Raw genomic sequence first — 27,977 nt, forward strand, 5'->3', positions numbered from 1 at the left:
TATGTATTTTTTGTGTTTACAGGTTTTTCTCAAAGGTCAGTTTGGTGGCTAATGCTGAAGTGTGTCTTCAAACATCCATTTTCCTTGAATTTTTCAATAGTACATTTTATGTATGTTCCCAACCTTAAAAATGAATTAAGTTTCACTTCCAGCTGAACAAATTATAGGTAACAGCTCCTAATGTATGTGGAATGAGGGAGAAAAAAACAAGAAACATGGATCAAAACAGCCTAATCAGAACACTTCATCAGAATGACAAGAGCAAGACTTGAAAAGTTCTATGTGTTTTGCCGTAGAGAAATAATGGGAATGCAAAAACTTTTTTTGCTCCCTCATTTTTCTGTGGACTCGGAAACATGTAGGTCTTGTAACCCACACACAGTGCTCTCTAACACCAGCCTTATACAAAAGCACCCAAGAGAATTAAAAAAAAAACTTTTTAAAATGTATTAAACTTTTTATGTGCTGGCATAAAGTCATGGAATAGTGTTTTAACAAAGACATAACAGCTGCTTCTCTTCAACATACTCTCTGAGCAAATTAAAATAAGCAAAATTAAACTTCTCTGTTAAGACTTTGTTGTGCATTATGCATCTTTTTTGCATTAATGAAAGGGGATATATGAAATGGTATTGCGAAAGCTGCTCGGAAAAGAGTGAATAGAATATTATGAAATACCACAGAAAAAAAACATGATTAGGAAATGAAAGACTGAATGAGAAAAAAACTACATGTAAAGACTGCTACAGAAAAATGAGGACAAAGAAATATGTATACAGAGAGAAAAGTTGTGAAGAATATAGTCAAAGAAAGCAAGGCACTTTAAGATTAAAAAATGAAAAGAAAACGCAGAGTGGTTTTTATGATTTTTTTAAAAAAAAAATCTTTTAGAAGTGTGTGAAAAGAGAGCCTAAAATAGAATCAATGGACTCAAAAATAAAAGAAAAAATATTTAGGATGATAGCAATATATCAAAGAGTGGAATCAGGGAATATTTAAAAGCTAATATCCAGGGAAACAGCTAATAAAAATCAAATGATAAATATTAGATTTTTGAAAAACAATAAGGCCTCAGTTTTAGAAAGTGTAGCTGAAGAAATAATTAAATTAGTTGTTTTGCTTATGGGATGTGCATATAATTTGCTTAACATGTATGTGAAGAATGCATATGTCTCTGATAACTGGAATAAAGCCATAACTGTTCCCCTATAGAAAAGGAATGGTAGCAAAATTGAATGCTTCCAACAGGCAAAGTCAGTGGGGGAAGCTGATTGTCTTAATGATGTTATGATTTACTTAACAACTGCAATTATTCACTTAAATGGCAAAAAAGCTCATAAAATCATGCACAACTCACGTAACAACCACCTTGCTTAGCAACAGAAGTTCTGGTCCCAATTGGGGTCATAAGATGAGGACTACCTGTGCTTTTCCTTGAATTTCTCTGGACTCAGGGAGATTTGCACTGAAATGATCCATATGAAAGAACGTTGAGTTGGTTTAGTGACATATAGAAAAAATGAAAGAGAATTGAATCATGAAACAATATGAAGGAAGAAAGAATTGATCAAGAGGAACGAGAAGATCAGGAAAATCATGGCTGGATGGAGTTATGATCCACAAATAACAGATGTGAGAAGCTCAAAGAACAAAAGGCAATGGGGTAGAAAAAGGATAACTTCCAAGGACAGAAGATACGGAGAGATGCAGTGCAAGGCACTAAACATTTTATTTTATTGTATTTATTTATTTTGTCGAGTACATATTAAATAATATATATAAGTATAAGCATGAACTGAATACATAAAGTGAATACAATTAAAGAGAACATTAGGACAGGAATGGTAGGTATGCTGGTGCTCTTATGCACACCCCTTATAGACCTCTTAGGAATGGGATGAGGTCAACAGTAGACAGTCTTAGGTTAAAGTTTTTGGGGTTTTGGGATGAGACCACAGTCTGGTAGTGCATTCCAGGGATTAACAACTCTGTTACTGAAGTCATATTTTCTGCAAGTTTGGAGCGGTTCACTTTAAGTTTGGATCTATTGTGTGCTCCTGTATTGTTGTGGTTGAAGCTGAAGTAGTCATTGACAGGTAGGACATTGTAGCAGATGATTTTATGAGCTATGCTTAGGTCATACCGAAGGCGGTGTAGTTCTAAATTTTCTAAACCCAGAATTTCAAGTCTGGTGGCATAAGGTATTTTGTTGCGAGCAGAGGAGTGGAGGACTCTTCTTGTGAAATATTTTTGGCCGCGCTCAATTGTATTAATGCCCAATATGCAGTGCGGTTCCAGACAAATGAGCTTTATTTGTATCAATAGGTATGTTTAATTTTATTGAATTGCTTTTTCTCACTTTTCATTCTTTTTCTGCATTTTGCATAATCTATTTGCTTTCATATACACAGCAGGAAACTTAGGTAGCTGAGAGGTGGCAGTCTTATTTTTATGTCTGTCCAAAGAAGGCAGTGTATCTTGTGTGACCCAGGCAGAACCCAACATTCCAAAATGTTTCTCTGGTGCGGATGGGAAATGAATGGCTGCTATATTCTGCAGAAAGAGGGATATTTCTCAGTCATCACCAGTGGCACATCAGGAAAATCTAATATCAAGTGTTTGTCCAGCACTGTGTCTCATATTCTATATTAGTATAGTCACCTTCTGTAATTCTTCTTAAATAAGCAGGCCTCAGTGGACAATATCTGTGAAGAGAACATAGATATTAGTTGTAGAGAAATAAGAAGCAACAATGGAGATGTATCTTTTCATCCCTCTCAGCTAATCTGTATACTGCTTTACTAACTAAATGTATAGGACTAACCTTTTCTCATCTTGCTTCATGGAAGCATAGAAGGGGGCAGTGCATTTTCTAAATTTCCATGGCTTAGAAGAATTAAAAAACAAAACAGACCCATTATAAGACATCAAAACACTTAAACAATGCTAAATTTAAATTTTCCAGACAACATTCTAGAAAATTGTGACATCTTAACATAGATTGCTTTCCCACTAGCCTATATGAAGGAGCGATCTGGGATAGGAGGGCCTGGCTTATGTTTTGTGTTTAGAAATTTACATTAACCATGGTTGATTTGGAATAAGTTTTATTTAGGGGGAATGGAAGGATTTATACTCTTTGCAGACATTCTTTTAGAGTCACTGAGGCCACTTGGAGGTTTATCTGTCCTCAGGGTCACCTGAACTGTGCAAATCCTTCCATTCTCCACCATCCAGTCAGAACTGAAGAAGCTTCTTGGATGAGAAGCGAAACGTCTTCAAAGAAAAAACAGAAAGTCCAGTTGAATCATGAAACAATATGAAGGAAGAAAGAATTGATCAAGAGGAACGAGAAGATCAGGAAAATCATGGCTGGATGGAGTTATGATCCACAAATAACAGATGTGAGAAGCTCAAAGAACAAAAGGCAATGGGGTAGAAAAAGGATAACTTCCAAGGACAGAAGATACGGAGAGATGCAGTGCAAGGCACTAAACATTTTATTTTATTGTATTTATTTATTTTGTCGAGTACATATTAAATAATATATATAAGTATAAGCATGAACTGAATACATAAAGTGAATACAATTAAAGAGAACATTAGGACAGGAATGGTAGGTATGCTGGTGCTCTTATGCACACCCCTTATAGACCTCTTAGGAATGGGATGAGGTCAACAGTAGACAGTCTTAGGTTAAAGTTTTTGGGGTTTTGGGATGAGACCACAGTCTGGTAGTGCATTCCAGGGATTAACAACTCTGTTACTGAAGTCATATTTTCTGCAAGTTTGGAGCGGTTCACTTTAAGTTTGGATCTATTGTGTGCTCCTGTATTGTTGTGGTTGAAGCTGAAGTAGTCATTGACAGGTAGGACATTGTAGCAGATGATTTTATGAGCTATGCTTAGGTCATACCGAAGGCGGTGTAGTTCTAAATTTTCTAAACCCAGAATTTCAAGTCTGGTGGCATAAGGTATTTTGTTGCGAGCAGAGGAGTGGAGGACTCTTCTTGTGAAATATTTTTGGACGCGCTCAATTGTATTAATGCCCAATATGCAGTGCGGGTTCCAGACAAATGAGCTTTATTTGTATCAATAGGTATGTTTAATTTTATTGAATTGCTTTTTCTCACTTTTCATTCTTTTTCTGCATTTTGCATAATCTATTTGCTTTCATATACACAGCAGGAAACTTAGGTAGCTGAGAGGTGGCAGTCTTATTTTTATGTCTGTCCAAAGAAGGCAGTGTATCTTGTGTGACCCAGGCAGAACCCAACATTCCAAAATGTTTCTCTGGTGCGGATGGGAAATGAATGGCTGCTATATTCTGCAGAAAGAGGGATATTTCTCAGTCATCACCAGTGGCACATCAGGAAAATCTAATATCAAGTGTTTGTCCAGCACTGTGTCTCATATTCTATATTAGTATAGTCACCTTCTGTAATTCTTCTTAAATAAGCAGGCCTCAGTGGACAATATCTGTGAAGAGAACATAGATATTAGTTGTAGAGAAATAAGAAGCAACAATGGAGATGTATCTTTTCATCCCTCTCAGCTAATCTGTATACTGCTTTACTAACTAAATGTATAGGACTAACCTTTTCTCATCTTGCTTCATGGAAGCATAGAAGGGGGCAGTGCATTTTCTAAATTTCCATGGCTTAGAAGAATTAAAAAACAAAACAGACCCATTATAAGACATCAAAACACTTAAACAATGCTAAATTTAAATTTTCCAGACAACATTCTAGAAAATTGTGACATCTTAACATAGATTGCTTTCCCACTAGCCTATATGAAGGAGCGATCTGGGATAGGAGGGCCTGGCTTATGTTTTGTGTTTAGAAATTTACATTAACCATGGTTGATTTGGAATAAGTTTTATTTAGGGGGAATGGAAGGATTTATACTCTTTGCAGACATTCTTTTAGAGTCACTGAGGCCACTTGGAGGTTTATCTGTCCTCAGGGTCACCTGAACTGTGCAAATCCTTCCATTCTCCACCATCCAGTCAGAACTGAAGAAGCTTCTTGGATGAGAAGCGAAACGTCTTCAAAGAAAAAACAGAAAGTCCAGTTGCCTCTTGAAAAAGCATCTTATGGTTTCACAAGACATTGCGCATGGTTGATTTGTATGATTATAAAAGCCCTGGTAAGGCAGTGGTTAGAATGCAGTACTGCAGGCTGATTGCTGTCTGCTGTCTGCTGTCTGCCTGCCTTTTGAGTCTCACCAGTTCAAGGTTGACTCATCCTTCCGAGGTCGGTAAAATGAGGGCCCTGATTGTTGGGGGCAATAGACTGTAAACTGCTTAGAGTGGGCTGTAAAAGCACTATAAAGCGGTATATGTGCTATTGCTATAAATCATATCTAAACATTTCCAAGGACTGAAACAAACTGAACCCATTCCGGACATATTTACAGATCGCCCTCAACTTACAACCACAATCGAGCCAAAAATTTATATTCTTAAGTGAGAAATTTGTTAAGTGAGTTTATTCCCATTTTACAATTTTTCTTGCTGCATTTGTTAAGTGAATCACTAAAGTTGTTAAATTAATAACAAGGTTGATTAAGTGAATCTGGTTTCCCCATCGTCTTTGCTTGTCAGAAGGCCGCAAAAGATTATCACATGCAACTGTTATTTTGTTATTATGTTATTATTTTTATTATGCTACGTCGACTTCGACATGACCTGTGTTTAACACACAAAATCATCTATTGCAATATCCTTCCTGTAAATGACTTCAGCTTCAATCGCAATATTACAAGAGCAAAAAATAGATTCAAGCTTAATGTCAACCGCTTCAAACTTGATTGCAGAAAATATGACTTCTGCAACAGAGTTGTTAATGCTTGGAACTCATTACCTGACTCCATAGTCTCTACAAAAGATCCCAAAATCTTCAACCAAAAACTGTCTACTATTGACCTCACCCCATTCCTAAGAGGACTATAAGGGGCGTGCATAAGGGCCGCAGTGTGGCTCAGGCTGTAAGAAGCCTGTTATTAAACACAGCTGCCTGCAACTACTGCAGGTTCTAGTCCCACCAGGCCCAAGGCTGACTCAGCCTTCCATCCAGGTAAAATGAGGACTCAGATTGTTGGGGGGGCAATAAGTTGACTTTGTATATAAATATACAAATAGAATGAGACTATTGCCTTACACAATGTAAGCCGCCCTGAGTCTTCGGAGAAGGGCGGGATATAAATGTAAAATAAATAAATAAATAAATAAATAAATAAATAAAAAATATCTAATTAATATAGCTATGCATATCCTTTACTTATATATATATATAAATATATATATATTTCATGATGTTTTTCTTTTTTTTTACTATGACAATGTTTATGTATACTGTTGTGACAAAATTAAATAATAAAAAAAAATTGTCATAAATATGAACCAGTTGTCAAGCATCCAAATGTAAATCACGTGACCATGGGGCTGCAGCCATAGTCATAAGCCTGAAAAATGATCATAAGACACTTTTTTCAGTTCCGTTGTAACTTCGAACGGTCACTAAGTGCACTGTTGTAAGTAGAAGACAATCTGCAGTAGGTTGTGACTCGACACTCGGCGCCTTTTGTTTTGGCCGGACACTTGCGGAGCGGAGAACTTTAAGAAGGCGCGCGCAACTTCGCAAAGCCTGATGACGTCAGGACTCTGATCCCATTAATAAGGTGGGGGGGGAGAGGGCGGGGCGAACTGGGTTGCCAGGCGCGGAGGTGGGTGGACGAAGTTTGTCCCCGCGGCGCCGCCGTCGTCGCCGCTTCCCTGTAGGCAGGATTGCTGGCAGGCCTCGCAGCGCGCGGCGTTTCCGCTATTAGGACGAGCAGACAGGGAAGGATCATCGAGGGATGCGGCGGCCTCCGCGCTGAGTTCGGCCGCAGGTAAGGAAGGGAGCAGGAACCTGCCAGGCCCCAAGGAAGTGGTGGAGGGCTCGTCCGGTGACCATAGAGAGGAAAGGCCACCCTGGGGGAAGGGATCCAGGGGCATGGCGCTCCCATTGCCAGGGAGGGAGAGGCGAACGCGGCTGGCTGCTCCACTCGTGATACCCCCCCCCGAAGGGGCGGGGGCGAGGCACATCCCCCTGATACGGAAGGTGGGGGGCTTCCTTTCGTCCGTTTTGGTGCAGATCCTCCCATCCCGACCTCCCAAGGGACGGGTGGGGGGACGCAGGAGGTTTGGGGTTGGCCCATGTGGCCTGTTTCCTCTTCGGGTCTTTTACCTTTTCCTGCATCCTTCTCCTCCGCTCTCTCTTTCTCTCTTTCTTTTGCAGCCCCAGGCCTGGAATCAAAGCGGCCCCCGCAGGAGCCCAGCCTCAAGAACGGAGAAGGAATTGCTTCCAGGGTTCTCGGAAGCTTCTTCAAATGTTGCTGCAGGCTTAGGTTGTTCCCCCCCCACCCCCTAGGCGTTGGGCCAGCCAGACTTGAGATGAAAATCTTTCTGCAACAGAAGACTTGGGTTTGGTAATTTGTTTGCTTGTTCTTTTCATGGGCAACGGGCCAGCCAGACTTGAGATCTAAATCTTTCTAGGACAAGAGTTGGGTTGGGTTATTTATTAGATGTTTATCCTACTTTCGGTGTGTGACACATTGTGAGGATGGCAAATATAGCTAATGCTCATTCCTCTTCTTATTTTCCCCACAAACACCCCCCCAACATACACACACCTGTGAGGATTGGATTGAAAGAGAGTGACTGGCCCAAAGTCACCCAGCTGGTTTTTCATACCTAAGATGAGACTGAAACGCTCAGTTTCCTGCTTTTTATGACAGCACCTAACGCACTACACCAAACTGCTTCTACATCAAGTACAGATAGTCCTCGACTTACAACAGTTCATTTAGTGACCGTTACAATGGCACTGAAAAAATGGATTTATGACTGTTTTTCAGTTATGACCTTTGCAGCCTCCTTATGATCACATGATCAAAATTCAAATGCTTGGCAACTGGTTCGTAATTATGACCATTCCTGTGTCCAATGTCATGGGATCACATTTTGCGACCTTCTGACAAGCAAAGTCAATGGGGAAACCAGGTGACTAACTTAAAAACTGCAGTGATTCTCTTAACAACTGTGGCATGAAAGGTTGTAAGATGGGGCAAAACTCACTTAAATGTCTCACTTAACAACCAAAATTTTGGGCTCAATTGTGGTCTTAAGTTGAGGACTACCTGTAATGCCAATTTAATCTTGGAAAACTGATTGCATTTATGAGTGGCCTTAAATAGGTTTGTTTTATTTTTCTGTAATTTCAGTGGATGTGAAGAGGTATATCGGGACTGAGAGAACTTAGCAATCTAGAGAGATCTGTAAATAGATTTGATTAGTGGGTTTGTTAGGAGTGAAGGAAAGTTTGCAAGGTTCCATGTGCAAGAAGGGGAGGAAAGGATGCAAGAGTTTGGTATTTTGAGATGTTTATATAAACTCACCCTGGTTATTGGATATTTTCTGAAATTGGATTCAGAAAAGTTGAAGAGGCTCTCTTGTTAAGCAATCATTGCTAAGTGTGATACTAATAAAGGATAATATTTGATTGGTGCGGATGGTTTTTCAGTACACTGGTGCTTCTGGTTTGCCATTGTGGTCTCTACTGATCAGGATATCCAGGAAGGATAGTGAGTTGTTTCCTTTTTCTCTGATAAAGTAGATTCCTTTGAAGATGTTGATTGGTTTTGTGGGGTGTTCTCTAATTGCTCCTTTTTAAAAAATTATGATATAGATGTTGTTGTCCATATCTGATCCATATTTTGGATCGTATTTGTGGGAGTGCTGTTGCTTGGAGATGTTGCATTATCACTTTCACAATAAGTCCTGTAAGTAGTGATCCCAAAGGTATATCTTTAATTTGTTGATAAGTTTGTCCATCAAATTGAAAGTATGTAGTTAGGCAGAAGTTTATGAGATCCATAATCGTGAGTATTTCAACATTCGTGCATTTGGTTAAGTCTGGGTCTATGGGTGTGAAAAGGGCTGTGACATCAAATGAGACCAGGATTTTGTCCTCATCTATAGTCACATCTCTTCATTGTTTTGAAGGTGTGTAGGAAGTTGATTGTTTCCTTTCCTTTGTGAGATGCCCAAGCTTTTTTGTTAATTCTTTTGTGATGTTGTAAGTAGGATCCCTGGTAATGATATAATTGAAAAGGGAGGTATGTCAGGCTTGTGTATTTTGGGGCATCCCTAGAAGTGTAGGAGGATGACTTCACTGCTTCTCATTCACCACTGTTCACTGTAATTTGGCCTTTCTTGATGTGGTCACTGAGAATTTTCTTGATCCAGTTGTCTAATTTCTGTATTGTATTAGTGTTCACTGGGATGTAAGTTTCTTTATGTCCTCGTATTTGTTTTTGTATATATTTTTGTATATATTATGTTCTGTCTATAATAACGATGGTTCTGACTTTGTCTGCTGGTAGGAAGATGATAGTCTGGTTTCTGAGGGCTGCTCTATCCTCTTCTGTGAGTTAATTTTGTTGTCATCTTCTTCTGGTCTGTGGTATGATAGTTTATCTGATGTTTTCTTGGATCCCCTGTGGGAAGTCCAATAGTTGTAAGGCTTCACAGTATTCCAGGTAATTGGCACATCTGTGAGACCTTTCAGTAGAATATTGTATTCTGCACTAGATAGTGGACGGCTGGACATGCTGATAATTCGTTCAGGCTCTGGTGCCTCTTTGATATTGGGATTGAGTTTGAGGTTTGGTTTTTCTTTTTCCAGCATGTCTATGAGAAGCAGTCATGATAGGGGTGGCCAGCCTCCCCATGCACTCTGGTGTGATGGTTAGTTCCAGCTATTCCTTGTGTTTGCTATGGTGTGCTGATATTTGTTTAATCTGAGGTGTGCATCTGTGATCAAGAGCTGCATCATTTTCACCCACTTTCCTGGGCTATTTTTCATCCAGCTGTGCAGTTAATTGGAGGTTTGTAACTCACACCAGTAGATTGGACATGCTGTCTTAGGCATTCATGTCGGAAGGAAAGTTGTTCCTTGGTAGAAGTGTACCCGCAGGCAAATTTTTTCCTTTTGCATGTTTTCTGAAGCATTTGCCACCCATATGTTGTACCACTAAAGGAGAATATTTGTAGTTCAGGATTGAAAGGAGTGGTCATTACTTCTCTCTGACTCAGTTGTTTTCTTGCCGATGTTTCATTAGCCAAACTAGCTACCATCATCAGGGCAGTAAGGGGTGGTAGGGTTTGCTCTCAGTTTTTTAAGGTTTGTTTTAATTATGGTGTATGTTTCTGTTTGTATTTTATTTGCCTGTTCACCGCCCTGAGTCCTTCGGGAGAAGGGCGGTATACAAATTAAAACATTATTATTATTATTATTATTATTATTATTATTATTATTATTATTATTATTATTATTATTATTATTATTATTATTATTATTATTATTATTAGTTTATTTTCTAGTGGCTTGCCCTGTCATTGTTTTGTTTTTTATTTTTATTTGCATTTATATCCCGCCCTTCCCCGAAGACTCAGGGCGGCTTACACTGTTTTTATTTATTTATTTTTATTTGCATTTATATCCCGCCCTTCTCCGAAGACTCAGGGCAGCTTACATTATGTTAAGCAATAGTCTTCATCCATTTGTATATTATATACAAAGTCAAGTTATTGCCCCCAACAATCTGGGACCTCATTTTACCTACCTTATAAAGGATGCAAGGCTGAGTCAACCTTGGGCCTAGTGGGACTTGAATTTGCAGTAATTGCAAGCAGCTGTGTTAATAACAGACTGTCTTAGTCTGTTGAGCCACCAGAGGCCCTTTGGTGGGAGCGGTGGAGTTTCTTTGGTTGGGCTGTTTACTGTTAGCTTGTTTGGCAGTTCCTTGATTGGAGTATTGTTTACTTGATTGTTAATCTTAGAGTTAATCTATGCTCTATTGGTAGTCTGTTGATGGTTTCTGAAATGTTTTTTGATGTATGGCAATCTAGAAACACAGGTGTACTGGAAAGCCACCCACAGCAATCAAGTGCTCCACTATCAAAACAATAACCCAAACTTCCACAAGAAAAGCTATGGTAGGTATTTAGACGAGCACAAGCACACTGTAGCAATGATGAACAGCAGAAAAAGGAAAAAGAGCATCTATGCAACATCTTCCAATAAAATGGATATCCACGAAACTTCAACAAAAAATGCCTGACCACTCAACTCAATATAGCACAACCAACTCAAGCAGTAAAAATAATAACACTGCCATACATCAAAAACATCTCAGAAACCACCAACAGACAGTTACAACCACATGGAATCAGTTTAACACACAAGCCAAGTAAAGCCCTCCAAAATATCCTAGGTAAACCAAAAGACCAAGCAACCGCCGAATAAAAAACAGAAGTCATCTGCAACATGCAGTGTAATGATACAACAGCTACTATGTAAGACAAAGAGGCAGAAGATTGGCAGAATGCGTCCATGAACATCAGCTAGCAGTCAGAAGATATGATAAAACTCGTTAATTTCATGACACATGGACAGATTTAACCATAGTTTCAACTGGGAAATTGTGACCATCCTAGACCAAGACAAGTCTAAAATCTCTAGAGAATTTCTAGAAGCACTGACAAATTAGCCATCAATAGACACATAGACATAAACAGTGTCTACATATTATGCAGGAGACAATCAACAAACCAAAAAGGGAACAAAAAGACCCAAACAGCTCCCCACCAGCAATCAGTGCCTAAATAAGCATAGATTAACTCCAAAATTAACATCTGACCAACAGTCAAGAAGTAAACAATACCTCAAGGAACTGTCAAACCAGCTAACAGTAAACGCCCAATCAAAGAACCTTCAAGACTAATCCCACCAACACTGACAGAACAAGCCACTGTAATATAAACTGGCAGCAAACCCCACCCCTTGCTAGCATTGATGTTAGCTAATTTAGGTAATGAAACATCTCCAAGAAAACAACCAACCTCAGAGAGCTCCAAGGACCTCATTCGTTGACTTTTTTCATATACAATAATACTAAACTGCCTGCCTGCCAGCTTATCATTTATGCAACAATTACCTACCTGACTTATTTTATTATGGCCATTGGTCAATATTGTGTGACCCCTGCTTGTATCATGAATGTACAGTTTAGTATTTGTGCAAAGATTTAAAAATTGCATTATTGTAGTCCATGACTATTTGCCTGGAGTATGTGTGTAATGTGAACTCAACTAATGTCACATATTTCATTTCTACCGGTAGGATTGCATCAAAGCGGGGCAGTGGGAGATCTGTTTGAATCTATGGTGCTTGTGTTGTGGGGGCTTTTAGATCCTGTTCTTATGTCCAATATCTGTATGAAACCATTGACTCTGAACATCCAGAGATTTGAATGCTATGGCATCAGTACGCTGATGTGATTAAATTCTGTCTCTCAAATGACATTGTGGGTCCTTGAAAGTTTTATAGACATGACAAAGTGAATTTGAATATGACTAAGAGAATAACAGAGTTGGAAGGAACCTTGGAGGTCTTCTATTTCAAACCCCTGCTCAAACAGGAGACACTATACCTATTTTAGATAAATGGTTATTTAATCTCCTCCTAAAATCCCCCAGCGTTGGACCACCCACAACTTCTGAAGGCAAATCGTTCCACTGATTAATTGTTCTGTCAAGAAATTTCTCCTTGGTTCTAGGTTGCTTCTCTCCTTGATAAGTTTCCATTTATTACTTTTTCTTCTGCCTTCAGATGCTTTGGAGAATAGCTTGATTCTCTCTTCTTTGTGGCAACCCCTGAGATATCGGAAGACTGCTATCATGCCACCCCCAGTCCTTCTTTTCATTAAACTAGACCAGGGGTTCCCAATCTTTTCTATACCCTGCACCTGTAGAACGCTTCTGATATATTCTCACACCCTTTACAAAAGTAAAAAAGTATATGCATATAATTATGCATATATATTATAATTTTGAAACTTCTAAATCCAAGTGTTTGCACCCCCTGGAATATTGTCTCACACCCCCAGGGGGTGTGAGCATCCCCAGTTGAGAAACCCTGAAGTAGACATACCGAATTCCTGCAAGCGTTCTTTATATGTTTTAGCCTCCAATTCCCTAATCCAGTCCCCTAACTGCCTGACAGTTAAAACAATTAGTGGAACAACTTGCCTCCAGAAGTTGTGGATGCTCCAACACTGGAAGTTTATAAGAAAAGATTAGACAACATTTGTCATAAATGTTATAGGGTTTTCTGCCTGAACAGGGGGTTGTTCTAGACCTAGAACAGTGATGGCTAACTTTTTCCGGACCGAGTGCCCAAAGCCCTTTCCCAAAGCCCCAAAATGCAATGCACGCGTGGGGCCCTGCACATGCAGCACCCCACATGCACCTCACTGCCCTGCACATGCAGCACCCCACATGCGCCTCACTGCCCTGCACATGTGTGGCAGAGACCCGAACACTAGCTGGCCGGTAGGAGGCACATGCGCAGCAGAGCTGAACTGGGGCAACAGCTCGTGTGCCACCTCTGGCACATGTGCCGTTGGTTTGCCATCATGGGCCTAGATCTCCAAGGTCCCTTCCAACTCTGTTATTCTGTTAATCATCTTTGTTACTATCTTCTGCACTCTTTCTAGAATCTCAACAACTTTGTTATATCCTAGTGACCAAAACTGGAAGCAATATTCTAAGTATGGTCTTACCGAGGCATAACAAAGCAGTGCTAACACTTCAATTCTATCCCTCTGTTAATGCAGCCTAGGACTGCATTGGCTTTTTTGGCAGCTGCAGCACACAGTTCAGGTAACATACAGACAGCAACGTCTGTGGGTAGGGCAGACTAATGAAAGCAGTATTGTGTAATTGTGGTGCAAACCCCGCCCCTTTTATATATGTGTCATGAGCTTGTAGTGCAGTGGGGTGGAATTTGCAGCGCAACATCAGGATGCTGTGCTCACCAGAGCGATGAAAAGAGCATATTCCTACCAATATTGCTTGGTGTAGAGATTATAAATACAATAGATGGTTCTTAAGCCTGAGAATTAAGTAGCCCATTTTATTCTGGAGGAAGCAGTATTTCCTCTAAAGCAGGGATTCCTAAACTTTTTGCCATTGCCCCTCCCTTTGGTGTAACCATAATGTGCATGTTTTCCCTAAAAATCCAGACATTAAAATGAACTCAAATGAACAATGAAAGCAATACAATGAAGGTTTGGGAAAGGTGGATTTATTGTAACTATGCAGCTAAAAGGTTCTTCAAACCTTCCCTGGATTGCCTGCCCCTCCCCTAGGGAAACACACCTTACACTTTGTCTTTCATTGTAGTCCATGCATCAATGCTTAATGCCCCTGGTATGCTAGCTATAATTCTGTCTGGATCACGATAGCTTAACTTCAGTGATCTATGCCCTAATAGACTTACCGGTATGATTGGATTACTTCAATAATACTCTGTGTTAGGCTGTCCAGGAAGACAAGTCTAGAGAAACTGTAATTGATACATGAACATCTCTTTCCAATTGCTACTAAGATTACATAATGACTGTATTGATAGCCTGTAGTGACTTTCTGTGAGTTAGTGAATCCAATTTAAGGTAAATAGATGCCCAGAAGATTTAGGATCCAAAGATCATTTTCCTTAGTACCATCTAGTCTGTGTACCCACTCCTTCTGACTGAATTTTATTTATTTAAAACATTTACAGAGCCATTGTATATAAACGTACAATCATTTGTTTAGCAACCTTTTGAAGTTACCAGTGGCACTGAAAAAGGGACTTACAGCTGGTTCTCGCACTTATGACCATTGCAGCCTTCCTACAGCCAATGATCAGAATTTGGGGTCCTTGAGAAATAGCATGTATTCACAATGGTTCTAGCATTCTGGGGTTGTGTGATCCTCATTTGAGACTACCCCAGTCAGCTTCAGACAAGCAAAATTAATGGGGAAACTGGATTCGCTAAAACAGCCACATGAATCACTTAACAGCTGCAGTGATTCATTTAACATCCATGACAAAAAAGCTTGTAAAATCAGTCACGACTCACATAACAACCAATTTGCTTTGCAGTGGAAATGTTTGCTTCAGTTGTGGTCAGTAGTTGAGGATGTTGGAAGAAAAGACTAGATAACCCAGAGAAAAGGTAATAGCAGCCCTGTTCGCTCTACTCACTATTTGAGAAACACTGCTTTAATGGGACCTGAAGAGTCTTTGCAAAATTGGGGGCGGGGGGGGGGAAATCCAATGGCAAATATTGGCATTTCCTGAGGAAAAAAGCTCATCTTGTTGGGTATATCCTGGGAGAGATGAGGTTTAGCACTGTCATCTGTTCATTGGTGATCTCTATCTCTTTTCTTGTAAATCTTCCTAATATATACCAGTGATATGGATGATCAGTTTGGAGTATTGCTTTGTTGAACAAGAAATACTCCAACTTCTTCACTTCCTTGAACTAGTAACTGTTCAAACCAAGCTGGTTTGGGCAGTGAATGATAGATAGCCTGCTTGCATATTTTTGAGAAGATAATTTATTTTAGAATGCAAAGGATAAGAACTTACAGCAATATTCAGTAAGATTTCTCTTCCATGTTCATGTGCCTTCCAATATTGTAGTAATTTAATATACCTGGATATTTGAACAGTAGGATTAATTCAGAAAAGGTTATTCTCAAGGATGAGAATAACCTCTGTACGCAACTTAAATAGTTAGCTTAAGGAAAAGATTTTTGCCATTTTGCAAACTGTCCATGTATCTACAATTTATTAATCTGCTTATGTGACGTATTGTGACAGATGCTTCAAAATTTGCATTGAATTTCACATTGGGGTAAATAGTTTAGTGTTTATTGTGTATGCTATTAAAATACCTGCAAGCAGCACTAAAATAGCCAGGATTTTGGTACACTCATCTACAGTGTTCATGGTCAGTGGGCACTATTGGTGCTTGTGCTTTCGAAATTGTGTATTTCCACAGAATGCTCATCTAGCCTTAGGGAAGGGGAGATTGGCCTGTCGAATGCTTTCTGCAGCTCCCATTTATCCTTTAATTCTGGGAGACTTCAGCCTGCTTACTTGAAATACATTATGTGGGCTGAAGATACCGTTGGGTAAAACCAGATATCAAGAGTGACATAGAAAAGGAGACAGAATTGTTTTCTCTCTTTCTTTTAGCTTTCAAGTCATTATTGACTTTTGTTGATTACCCAGATTTGTTCCTGCAGTTTTCTTGGCAAGATTTTTGGAAGGGGTTTTCAGTTGCTTTCTTCCAAGAGCTAAGAGAAATTTTCCCAAAGTCTCTCAGCTGACATAACCGTTAATTTGTTTATTTATATTTATTTATATCCCACCTTTATTATTTTTATAAACAACTCAAGGCAACGAACATAACTAATATTCCTTCCTTCTCCTATTTTCTCCACAGCAACTCTGTGCGGTGCGTTGGTCTGAGAGACAATGACTAGCCCAAAGCTGCCCTGCTGATTTTATGCCTAAAATGGATGGGATGGGATGGGATGGGATGGGATGGGATGGGATAGGATTCTTTATTGGCCAAGTGTGATTGGACACACAAGGAATTTGTCTTGGTGCGTATGCTCTCAGTGTACATAAAAGAAAAGATATGTTCCTCAAGAATCATAAGGTACAACACTTAATGATAGTCATAGGGTACAATAAGCAATCAGGAAACAATATCAATATAAATTGTAAGGATAAAAGCAACAAAGTTACAGTCATACAGTCATAAGTGGAAGGAGATGGGTGATGGGACTGATGAGAAGATTAATAGTAATGCAGACTTAGTAAATAGTTTGACAGTGTTGAGGGTATTCTTTGTTTAGCAGAGTGATGGCATTCGGGGGAAAAATAGGACTAGAATTCACAGCCTCCTGGTTTTTACCTTGATGTGCTAAGCCTATACCAACCTGGCTCACTTTTTGGATGATAAAGTTATTCCAATGTGATTCTTAACAGGGCAGAAAGTGGGACAAGATGATCTGCAAGGTCATTTCCAATTATTCCGTTCTTATATTTTTTTGTCCCATTTTTTTTTTTAAATTATTGACTGAAATGAAAGAGAAAAGGGACTTTTTAGTGGCTGTGCTAGAATTCTGAAGGATTTATGCTTTGAAGTTTACTTCCTTAATGGTCTTTCTTTGAAGCATAAATACCATTCTTGCAGAAAAGGTTTATTCAATGATCTCAGAACTACAGTTAAAATGGAGTTCTAATCTCCCACTACCCTGCCAGTAATTTGTTAACCTCTTGCCAGTGTTTTTAGTCTGTTTTATTTGAATATTTGTTTTGCTTTTAGCTGTCATGAGCTTGTTGATTGATTGAATTTTGAGGCTGTGTGATTCCAAAAAAGACTCTGGGCCTTTTACATATTTAAAGATATTTTAAGGAAACATGGCTGCTTGGACAAAACCACATAAAATTCAAAAAAGTTGACGGAGTCTCTGCCAACATAGCCTAAACCCAGGCCTGGTAATAGGGCCTGAAATGCTTGAAGAGTGGGGGCAGTATTTGTCTGGGGGGTGGGAGATGCCATTCCAGAGAGCAGAGGATGGGATTTTTTCCCAGAAAGGTAGGCCAAAGATATAATAAAGAATCACATGGCAAGGGAAGACCTGGCCGTCACCACAAGCCCCAGGACGTGTTCCAGGTGGCAGATGACAACCTCTTCAACTGATCTTTCCTGCTTGGCAAGATTTGAGTCTCACTGAACTGTTTGCTTTTAGCTAATGATTGACAGTGACAGCCCGAGAAGACAAGGTGTATCTGCAGGGTGTGAAAGCTCCAGACCCTAAGGGAGGAGTTTCCCCATAGCCCAGGCAAGTAGCTTTGTTACCTGGAAAGCTACGTTAGTTCTGCCAAGAAAGGGCTGATTTGGGTTTTGAAATGTGTAGCAGAGATGAAGAAGCTTCTTGGATGAGAAGCGAAACATCTTCAAAGAAAAACACAGGAAGTGTTTTTTTAAAAAGTACCTTTGGGACAAATGGGTAGGAGAATGAGAAGGGAACAGGTGGAAAAAGAAAACAGGAAATTGCATATGCAAAGAAAGGCCTTGGTATTAACATTGGGCTTGTTACTCAGTTACTTAGACTTAGTGTCCAATTTCTAAAGTATAATAGCCTTTACATTACTGTTTTTTATTTTTAAAAAATGTGTTTATGCATATATTTGACTTAAATTCAAGCAAGAAAATCATAAAACATATGGAAATGTGTTATACCTCATGTCATCATTTGACCCATATTTCTTCCACGAGTCATTCATACAGTCTTAGAATGGCACCATGTATCAGAGGTCATCTAGTCCAACCCACTGTTCGGTGCAGAATTTGCTACGGTGTTTTGGACAAGCAGGGATTGCAGTCTCTGAGGATGTCTGAAAGGAAACATAATACCTATTGAAGCAGCCTTCGAAGGTGATAGCTCAGGAAATTGCGTAAGATTATGTGCCACCTTCTTAAGGCTTCTTCGTTGCCTTTTGAAATTTTAGGAGGTAAAAGGGGCTGAGAAAACCAGAATTCTTCGATACAGCTTTTACTTAGATGTAACATCTTGAAAGTCATGTGTTTTAACTTTTGTTTGAGGAGCAAGGTGCCGTATCTCTCATGCTACTCTGAAAGCAAAATTGTCTTTAGTTTTCCTTTTTTTTTTTTAAATATATGTTAAATTATATTTTGAAAGCTTAAACTATATGAAATGTTTAAATAATTTATGCTGGCTACAAATAACTATTCTGTAATGGAAGTTATCTGAAATTATAAAATGGACAGCAAAAACAAAGCATGGACTTTAAAAGGATTTCATTTTGAATTTTGAAAAAGGAGACATAAAATACCTTAAGAGCTATGGAAATAATTCTTAACATATTAAACATTTAAATACACATTTCTCTGTTTGGCTTGTGAATGAAACTTTTCTCCAGATCAGGAGTTCTCATCAATCCTCCTATCTTTTACATCAGACACCATGAACTGCTGCATTGAAAACTTGTGCTCCTTTGCTTGCTTTGCTGAGTGGAGTTCAGGAAAGTCAGGCAGTGCTGGGACCCGTGTGATTTTGGAGGGGCAGTGAAATTTCAGATCAGGGTTTGACTTTGCTTTTGTCTGAGAGGAAGTTTTTTAACCAGGGTAGATGTTAGTTTTCAGATTAAAAAAAATACCAGTGCTGAGTTCTAGGAAGGTAGAGCAGAATTTTAATGCTGCAGAGTAATAAGTGCCCTATTTCTCAGTTGAGTTAAATCTAAAACAAAACATATGCTTCAGTTTGCTTTATGTGAAAACTACCGGTACTTGTTTCTGCCTTGATTAAAGCATGATGGAGTCGTGAATGTGGACATTGGGCGAGAGCCTACATATTTCCATAACTATAAAGGAGGCTTGTGTGTAGTGTTGCATTTGTTCCTTGGCTGAGTGTGAGCTGCTAACAAGCTGCCTGTAATGCCCTTAGAGGAGCCCTGGGAAGAGGGTGGGTGTATCCACAATATTCCCCTTGGGACGATTCAAAAGATTTTTTTTTTAACTAAATATGAACCCAGCCAGCTAGCTATGGGCTGGAGCAAGGATCCAGTCCAATCTGGCTACACAGACAAAATAGTGTGTGCCCATTGTGACTCAGCTGACACCCTCGCTGCTGCCAATTGTACTGAACAGCTTGCAAAGCAGGAGACTTCCTCTTTTCTAGTTGCCAGCAATCTCAGCACAGATTGCTAGAGTCCCAACTTCCTTCCTCACCTTTAATAACAGAAACAAACGTTGCAGTAATGGAGATGTCAGAAGATTCTCTCTCACATCTTATTTCTGCGCCAACTCAGTAAGCTCAAACTGCCCAAGGAGCTGCTGATTCAGTTCTATAGAGGAATTATTGAGTCTGTCATTTGCACCTCTATAACTGTCTGGTTCGGTTCTGCAACCCAACAAGAAAAACACAGACTTCAGAGGATAATTAGAACTGCAGAAAAAATAATTGCTACCAACCTGCCTTCTATTGAGGACCTGTATACTGCACGAATCAAGAAGAGGGCCGTGAAAATAATTTCAGATCCCTCGCATCCTGGACATAAACTGTTTCAACTCCTACCCTCAAAACGACGCTATAGAGCACTGCACACCAGAACAACTAGACACATGAACAGTTTTTCCCCGAAGGCCATCACTCTGCTAAACAAATAATTCCCTCAACACTGTCAAACTATTTACTGAATCTGCACTACTATTAATCTTCTCATAGTTCCCATCACCAATCTCTTTCCATTTATGACTGTATGACTATAACTTGTTGCTGGCAATCCTTATGATTTATATTGATATATTGACCATCAATTGTGTTGTAAATGTTGTACCTTGATGAACGTATCTTTTCTTTTATGTACACTGAGAGCATATGCACCAAGACAAATTCCTTGTGTGTCCAATCACACTTGGCCAATAAAATTCTATTCTATTCTTATGATTTATATTGATATATTGACCATCAATTGTGTTGTAAATGTTGTACCTTGATGAACGTATCTTTTCTTTTATGTACGCTGAGAGCATATGCACCAAGACAAATTCCTTGTGTGTCCAATCACACTTGGCCAATAAAAATTCTATTCTATTCTATTCTATTTATCTCAAAGGCCTTATTTTCTGTTATGCTTTTTACAGTTTGTGTTCTTGCTGTTTTGCAGGTGGGCCTGATCAGAAATAATGTTCAACATAAACCCTCTGGAGAACCTCAGGGTTTACATCAGCAGCCGCCCACCTCTTGTGGTGTTTATGATCAGTGTCAGCGCAATGGCCATCACTTTTCTGACTCTGGGTTATTTCTTTAAGATCAAAGAGATCAAATCCCCTGAAATGAGAGAGGTAAAGTACAATTGAGTTTATAGCTGAATATCCGCCTTCCAGAAAGGAATGCATAGATAGAATGGAACAAATTCTGTAGTTTGATGTATGGGAGTTCTGTTCAGGATGGCACAAGAGAGGAAGAGTCAAATGAGTGGCTTATATATAATCAGGAGGGCTTCTCATTATGAGTATCTGATGAATATGGACAACCTTGGGCTGAGATAGGAACATTCAAAATGTTTAAGCTGGCACATTATTTTAATGAGCCCAGTCAATCTTGCCTCAGAAATAAAGGCCATCTGTTTTGTTGGTGCCATTCTTGAATTGATTTTAAACTATTCAGCAATTCAAATTTAAAATTGTAAAAATGGAAACATACCTCTGTTGTTGCACAGATTAATAACATCTTAATTCATGGTTTTAGCATTGTGCCATATACCGTTTTCCTAGATTACTTTTCCCCATAACTAATGAAAGGGTAGTTGTTTCAGATTGTACTCTCATTCAAGATGCCCCAACCACTGTCATTTAACCAGAAGTGCAGCATCTTGACATGGCTGTATCTCTTAAATCATTGCTGTTATTAGGTGAGATTGAGTTCTCTTGAATTAACTTTGCTGTTTGTTAATATAAGAACATACATGCTGGCTTTGTGAGGGCTGTAATGCAACATAAGGTTCTCTTTATGTTTAAGGACTGGAACACTTTCCTTCTGCGATTTAATGATTTGGATTTCTGTATTTCGGAGAATGAAACATTAAAACATCTCATAAATGACACCACAACTCCAGAGAATGCCATGACCAGCAGCCAAGCTCGTCCTTCCACGCCGTCACCCCAAACGCTTGAAGATTCTGGTCCTGTCAATACTTCCGTTGCCATCACTTTGACACTGGACCCCCTTAGACCCTTTGGTGGCATTTCCCGGAATGTCACAGGTTTATCTTCTACCATTTTTGGTCATCAAATTGGACTTTCAGGTACCATTTATTTCAAATGTCATATTTAAGGGCCCAAAGCCCTGTGGGAGAAAGTAGGAATAGCTAAAAGCAAATGAAGAGAGATCCATTTCTGCATTACTTAATGGATGTTCTCTAGAAAGCATCTTTCTGAAAAAGATAAAAAAGGAACATTTTATTGAACAGTTTGGCATACAGTTTTTTGTTTTTCCTCTAGACGTCCACTTCCATGATCTTTCATAATTGAAATAATTCCATGGCTTTCATAATTGCTGAGGTGGGGTTGGATCAACTACTTCATAGTAGTTTATTGACAGTTCTTTGCAGTCTTAATTTTCTCCTCATTTTAACTGATGGAAGTAGTCCTCAGCTTACAGCAATTTGTTTAGTGAGCATTCAAAATAACAGAGGCACTTGAAAAAAGTGACTTATGATCATTATTCACACTTATGACTGTCATAGTATCACCATGGTCATGTGATCAAAATGTGGATGTTTGGCAACTGACTCATTTATGATGGTTGCAGTGTCCTGGGATCATGTGATCACCTTTTGTGACCCTCTTACAATGGGGAATCCAGATTCACTTAACTGTATTACTAACTTAACAACTACAGTGATTCACTTAGCAACTGTGTGGAAAAAAAAAGGTTGTAAAATGGGGCAAAATTCACTTAACTGTCTCGCTTAGCAACAGAAATTTTGGGCTCAACTGTGGTCGCAAGTTGAGGACTACCTGTACTTAAACGTTAAACATTAAACTCTAACTGACATACTATGCTTTCTCCCTTTCTTCCACTCACTCCACTCCCAAAGGTAGAGAAGCTCATGAGGAAATCAACATCACATTCACCCTACCTACTGCCTGGAATTCAGATGATTGCGCTCTGCATGGCCGCTGTGACCAAGTTGTCTTCACGACTTGCATGACAATTACAGCCGCTGCAACAGTTTTTCCAGTCACAGTGTAAGGCTCTAACCAATGCTTATTCCTCCCAGGGAAGCTTTTCACTGCCGTTTTTCATGCCTTCAGGTTTCCTACTTTAAGAGATACGGAGGCAGTTTTTCCAGTTTTAAATTTTTAAAGAAGAATTTATAATGTGTTCCTAGAAGCTGCAAATAGGAACTTCTAGTTTATTCACTGCCATTTCCCCCAAATAGTGGTAGCTCAGGGGCTAGGACGTTGAACTTGTCGATTGAAAGGTCAGCTGCTCAGCGGTTCGAATCCCTAGTGCTGCCGTGTAATGGGGTGAGCTCCTGTTACTTGTCCCAGCTTCTGCCAACCTAGCAGTTTCAAAAGCACGTAAAAATGCAAGTAGAAAAAATAGGGACCACCTTGGTGGGAAGGTAACAGCATTTTGTGCGCCTTTGGCATTGAGTCATGCCAGCCACATGACCACGGAGACGTCTTCGGACAGCGCTGGCTCTTCAGCTTTGAAACGGAGATGAGCACTGCCCCCTAGAGTCGGCAACAACTAGCATGTATGTGCTAGGGGAACCTTTACCTTTACCTATATTTTGCAGGAGTGGGAGAAATGGGAGGTGGGAGGAATGTGGAAAAGGAGGAGCCATCCGACCTTAGGACAGCATGCGCTTACAAACTGGAAAGCAATGGGAAGGGGGATAGTGGACCCAGGGGAAAAAGGTGGTGGAGACTTGGATACACAGCTCAAAATTATGTGTTGCTCTACAGTCAGCCACCACACTGTATTCCGGAAACATATATTAACGCAACCTTCTGGTACAAGATCGTCACAACTGCAAGAGACTCCAACACAAAATATGCCCAAGACTACAACCCTTTCTGGTGTTACAAGGGAGCTATCGGCAAAGTCTATCATGCATTAAATCCCAAATTGACGGTTATTGTTCCAGATGTAAGTGATTTATTTATTTTTTTACACTTTGCTGTGAACTGTGACTGGGCTTGTATAAACAAGATTTGGACATGTTCTCCTTAGAAGTGCACATGCTCTGTCCATTGTGTCATTGTTCAGATCTTGCCATAATGTATGTGTGGGGAGAGGGGGTTGTTTGGAATTGTTCTGCCTCAGCAATGTCCCTGCACTTTCCCAAGGCAGTTGTATGTAGTTTCTCCACAGCCTTAGGAAATGCTGTCTCTTTCTCCATTCAGGATGATCGCTCCCTAATTAACCTGCATCTAATGCATACCAGTTACTTCCTTTTTGTGATGGTCATCACCATGTTCTGCTACGCAGTCATCAGAGGCAGACCAATCAAATTGCGACAAAGCAGCTCGGAGTTCTGTCCTGAAAAGGTAAGCACCAAAGTTATTTGTGGAGGAGCTAACTTGAGGGAGGCCGTCTTTGCTTCCTTAGTAACTATTGTCATTCTGGGAATTATTCATAAACAGCTCTAAGCTCTAATGTTGCATTCATGGATTGGCTGAAATGCATTGGCACCTCCACCCTCTCGATATACTGGAATAGATTAACCTCTTAAAAATAGGGAGATCAAGAGCAGATCTGACAGCTATTTTGTCTTCCAAACCCAATGGAAGCTACTTGAGCCTTCTCAATTTTTTGAAACTCGCCTATTTTATTTTGGTTGTGTTTTATACAGAATCACAGAATTCTGTATAGAATCAGAGTTGGAAAGAAGCTTAAAGATCAACTAATTCAGTTTTTTTGTTCCCTGTCACACAGAATTCACTTCCACTTGTTTAGATACCTTTGACTTCTATCATAAGTTTATGCTCTTCCCTATCAAAAAACACAAGGTGGCTTACACATGTGTGCTTGTTTTAATTTCATCGCAACCTTGCAATGTAGGCAGGCTAAGAGAACATGACTTGCCTAGAAGCAGGCTGTGAACCGCATCGATTAACCTTGCGGATTTGAAACCTCCTACCTAGCATTCCCAAGTAAGACCCATGACTGCAAATCTGAAGAACCTTTGCTAGGCAATTCCAGAGGACATTTCTGGAATGTTGACTGCCACAGACAGCATCACCAAATAGCTGCTGTGTGCACAAAATGCCTGCTGTGACGGGTGAGGCTAATTATAAACATCATGGAAAAAGAAGCACTATTCTGTTGCTCCCTTTGTTTCCAGGGGTATATGGGACTTAGGGAATATTATGTGGAGTTAATTCTTTTCGTTTTCTGGCTGCCTGAAAAGAGTATATTTAAATGCAAAATTAAACCAGAGCTTTCAGCAAGGCACTCTACAAATACAATAGGCTATATCATGGGGATGTGTGTATGAGTACGTATATGTGATGTATCTATTCAAGGGAACCGTATTGTTTGGTGACAGCAGAGACAGTTATGGAGTTTGACAGAACAAGATCTGATTTAGCTTTATAGCAATTCCATATGTCAAAGCCCATCTAAGAGGCATTCCCGTATGTCATCGTTTTCCCAATTCAGATCACACAGTGACTTATTATGACCTTATACAACTGGTAGCTGAAATCTGGTCTTCTTTTCTCTTCCCCCCCCTCCCGCCACTCCCCACCCCCTGCCACAACTCCAGGTTGCTTTCTCAGAAGCATGATCCATGGCCTCCTTCCTCCAAAAGTGACCAAGTCTGCAATCATTGCCTGCTGAACCCAGAAATGGGTCCTGATTGGTTATGGATTTATCATGAGACGTTGGATTATTCCAACCAAAGACTTTTAAAGTGCCTGTAATGGTTATTTATATAAAGAGTATCCTTGGAACAGATTATGCCAGCGCAGCTAAGATTATTGGGAGTCCTTTTCTGTTTTCATTGGAATGTTTTGTGTCTGTGTGACTCTACATCAGAAGGATCGGAAAGATGTCTTACTGCATTGGGACAGTATAGATGCCTTTGCAGGTATCTAAAACAAAGCACCTTATTTCTCCCAGTGATCTATTCAGCGTTCCAGACAGTGCACATCTCTACTATGGCAGTACAATTCCAAAGTCACTGATGGTTCCACTGAAGCGTGTGTGTGTGTGTATATATATGTATGTGTGAAAAAGAGAGGGAGGGTTGCTTTTTCTTCCCATTTTCACCCTGCTTGCAAAAAGTTACCCACTTTTGTAGATTTGTTTTAAAAAAAAAACACATACACAAACAACCAGCATTCAATCACATTTTAATACTAGTTAAGAAAGATAATGATGCTTATAATTTTAGATTGGGAAAAAAAACAAGAAAGGCAGTGTTCCAATTCACATTCTCTTTCTTTTGAAGCAGCAGTAAACTTTCTAAGTCAGAGTTGGCCAATTGTCCGTTGTTCATGCTAGATCCCAAGTTGGGGCTATTGTCTGCAGAGAAACCTTTTGTGTTGGGTTGCATATACTAATAAATTACATAGTTGGGGTATATCAACGATGAATAAGTTTTGCCTCCACTAGAATCTTCCAGGTTATGGAACACGAAGTATTTGAATGTCCAGATATTTGCACCATTTGAATGTAGGAAAGCATTTGGAAATGAAACTGTTCTAACTACATATGTAGATTAGCTGTTGCTCTTTAAAACTACAATTTGGCTTTGGGAGGTTCTAATGATGTAAAAAGGTAGGTGGTCTCTTTGGATGGGCCAAATTACTGCCTTGATGCATCCTGAAGCACTTCTCAGATTTGTTTGTGAAGAAAGATGACAAACTCTGTTCATCTCTGGACATGTACCAGTTTTACTCCTTGCAGTTCTTTTCAGCCCCCATCCTGACTCTTAGCATTCATAATTTTGGTCAGCTTCCTTTTTCAAGGAATCTAGGATATTGTACCTTGACATTACTTTGAAAACACTGCTAATTGCCTTAATGACTTTTCCATTTTCTTCTTTGGTAGCAGCATCTTCCCGCATTGGCAATTGTTTGCACTTTCTGCTATGATGATTCTCACAGTAGATGTCCTTTTCAAATGTCTCCGTCAAATAACACGTTGCTTGTTTTTGTTCAAAAAATAGATTCCTTATTAAGTTGATTTGTTTGCTTGGTATCTTGATATATTTTCAAGAAGGGGGAGATGGCCACATTCTAGTGTTGAATAGCGAGTGGGCTGAAATAAAGAAAGACGGCGTTGTGTTTTTTTAATAGAATTCCCTTCCAATGGTTTTAAATGTGCTTGCTTGGGAAATAGATTGTGGAATTGGGAGAAAAAAACAATGCTATATTTCTACTTTTTGCTTCTATGGTCCATTCTAGATAGGAACTACTGACGGTTCAGGAATGATTCTCAGGCAGCGGAGGGCTAAAATGGGTTATAGGGTTTGGGTGAAAAAAATCCAGGCAAGAGGGTACAAATGGAATATTGCAGTGGTTGTTTGGATCATATTGATCTTGCCTTTTTTCTTTTTTCATGTTCGCTTATTACTTGAATCAGTTTGATTCTCTTTGTTTTCTTTTAGAAATCTGCCATTTCTGTTGGTCTCTGGCCAACAGTATATCAGGGTTTCCCAACCTTGGCAATTTTAAAATACATGGACTTCAATTCCCAGCATGGCTGGCTAGGGCATTCTGGGAGTTGAAGTCCACACATCTTAAAGTTGCCGAGGTTGGGAAACCCTGCAGTATATGAAGGTTCCCAATGTTAGTTCCCTCCCCCTAGCCTCCCACTGCAGGTTACAGTCTTCTTCTCAGCAGCAGAATTAAAATGGCATTTAATTTGTCTCTGAGCCTGGTGGTCAGTGATTTGTTAATGCAATTTTTCTCCTAGGTTAATTTTTTTGTGTTTGTAAGATGTGGATATTGCTTTGCAAAAATAAAGTTTATTATCAATCCTACTGACAAAATGGGAACCTGAACCAGTTTATTGAGTATGAGTGGGCTCATTCTTTTTGCTTATGTTATGGTCTATTCTTCATAATTGAGAAACAAATGAATCTCCTTAGAAGAAATTGAGGTCAGGCTTGTTGAAAGGAAATCTTACGTCAGATTTCTCAAATACAGAAACGAAAATGTTTCTCAATGTTTATGTTGTGCTTTTTTACCACGCCATGACAGGAATTCTCTGCATAGGATAGTTAAATTATTATAAAAATAAATCTAGATTAAAACAAGATTAAAATGAGCAGAACTTTGAAACATAAATATTAGGAATAGCAATAGTAATTATGATTAATGCAATAGAAATCACAGAATAGCAACAAAACATTAAAACCCACCCTTGCGATCATTCCCTATTGAGTTCTGACCAGCACTGTGTACTTTGCCACAAGATATATATGGGAATTCAGTTTTCAGGTCTTGATTGTTATTCACTGGGGTGGGGGG

The 27,977-nt window shown here is 39.4% G+C and overlaps 1 protein-coding gene across 1 annotated transcript; it reads left to right on the forward strand.

Annotated features, from left to right (window-relative positions):
- The first annotated feature begins 7,332 nt into the window (after positions 1-7,332).
- Positions 7,333-27,512, forward strand: TMEM248 (transmembrane protein 248). Its single transcript, XM_058164620.1, has 7 exons — positions 7,333-7,472; positions 20,648-20,825; positions 21,502-21,787; positions 22,583-22,733; positions 23,460-23,643; positions 23,901-24,044; positions 25,265-27,512. Exons 2-7 carry the CDS (start codon positions 20,667-20,669, stop codon positions 25,283-25,285), a joined length of 945 nt encoding a protein of 314 aa, XP_058020603.1. The 5' UTR covers positions 7,333-7,472; positions 20,648-20,666; the 3' UTR covers positions 25,286-27,512.
- Positions 27,513-27,977: the final 465 nt, after the last annotated feature.

This window comes from Ahaetulla prasina, chromosome 1, assembly GCF_028640845.1.
Source record: "Ahaetulla prasina isolate Xishuangbanna chromosome 1, ASM2864084v1, whole genome shotgun sequence".
NCBI classification, from domain to species: domain Eukaryota; kingdom Metazoa; phylum Chordata; class Lepidosauria; order Squamata; family Colubridae; genus Ahaetulla; species Ahaetulla prasina.

Bases quoted from the DNA above. Each gene is read 5' to 3' on its own strand.
- TMEM248 (XM_058164620.1), top strand. From the start codon at position 20,667: ATGTTCAACATAAACCCTCTGGAGAACCTCAGGGTTTACATCAGCAGC. The intron at 22,734-23,459 runs GTAAGGCTCTAA...GTTGCTCTACAG, and splicing joins ACAGTTTTTCCAGTCACAGT to TCAGCCACCACACTGTATTC. The intron at 24,045-25,264 runs GTAAGCACCAAA...CCACAACTCCAG, and splicing joins CGGAGTTCTGTCCTGAAAAG to GTTGCTTTCTCAGAAGCATG.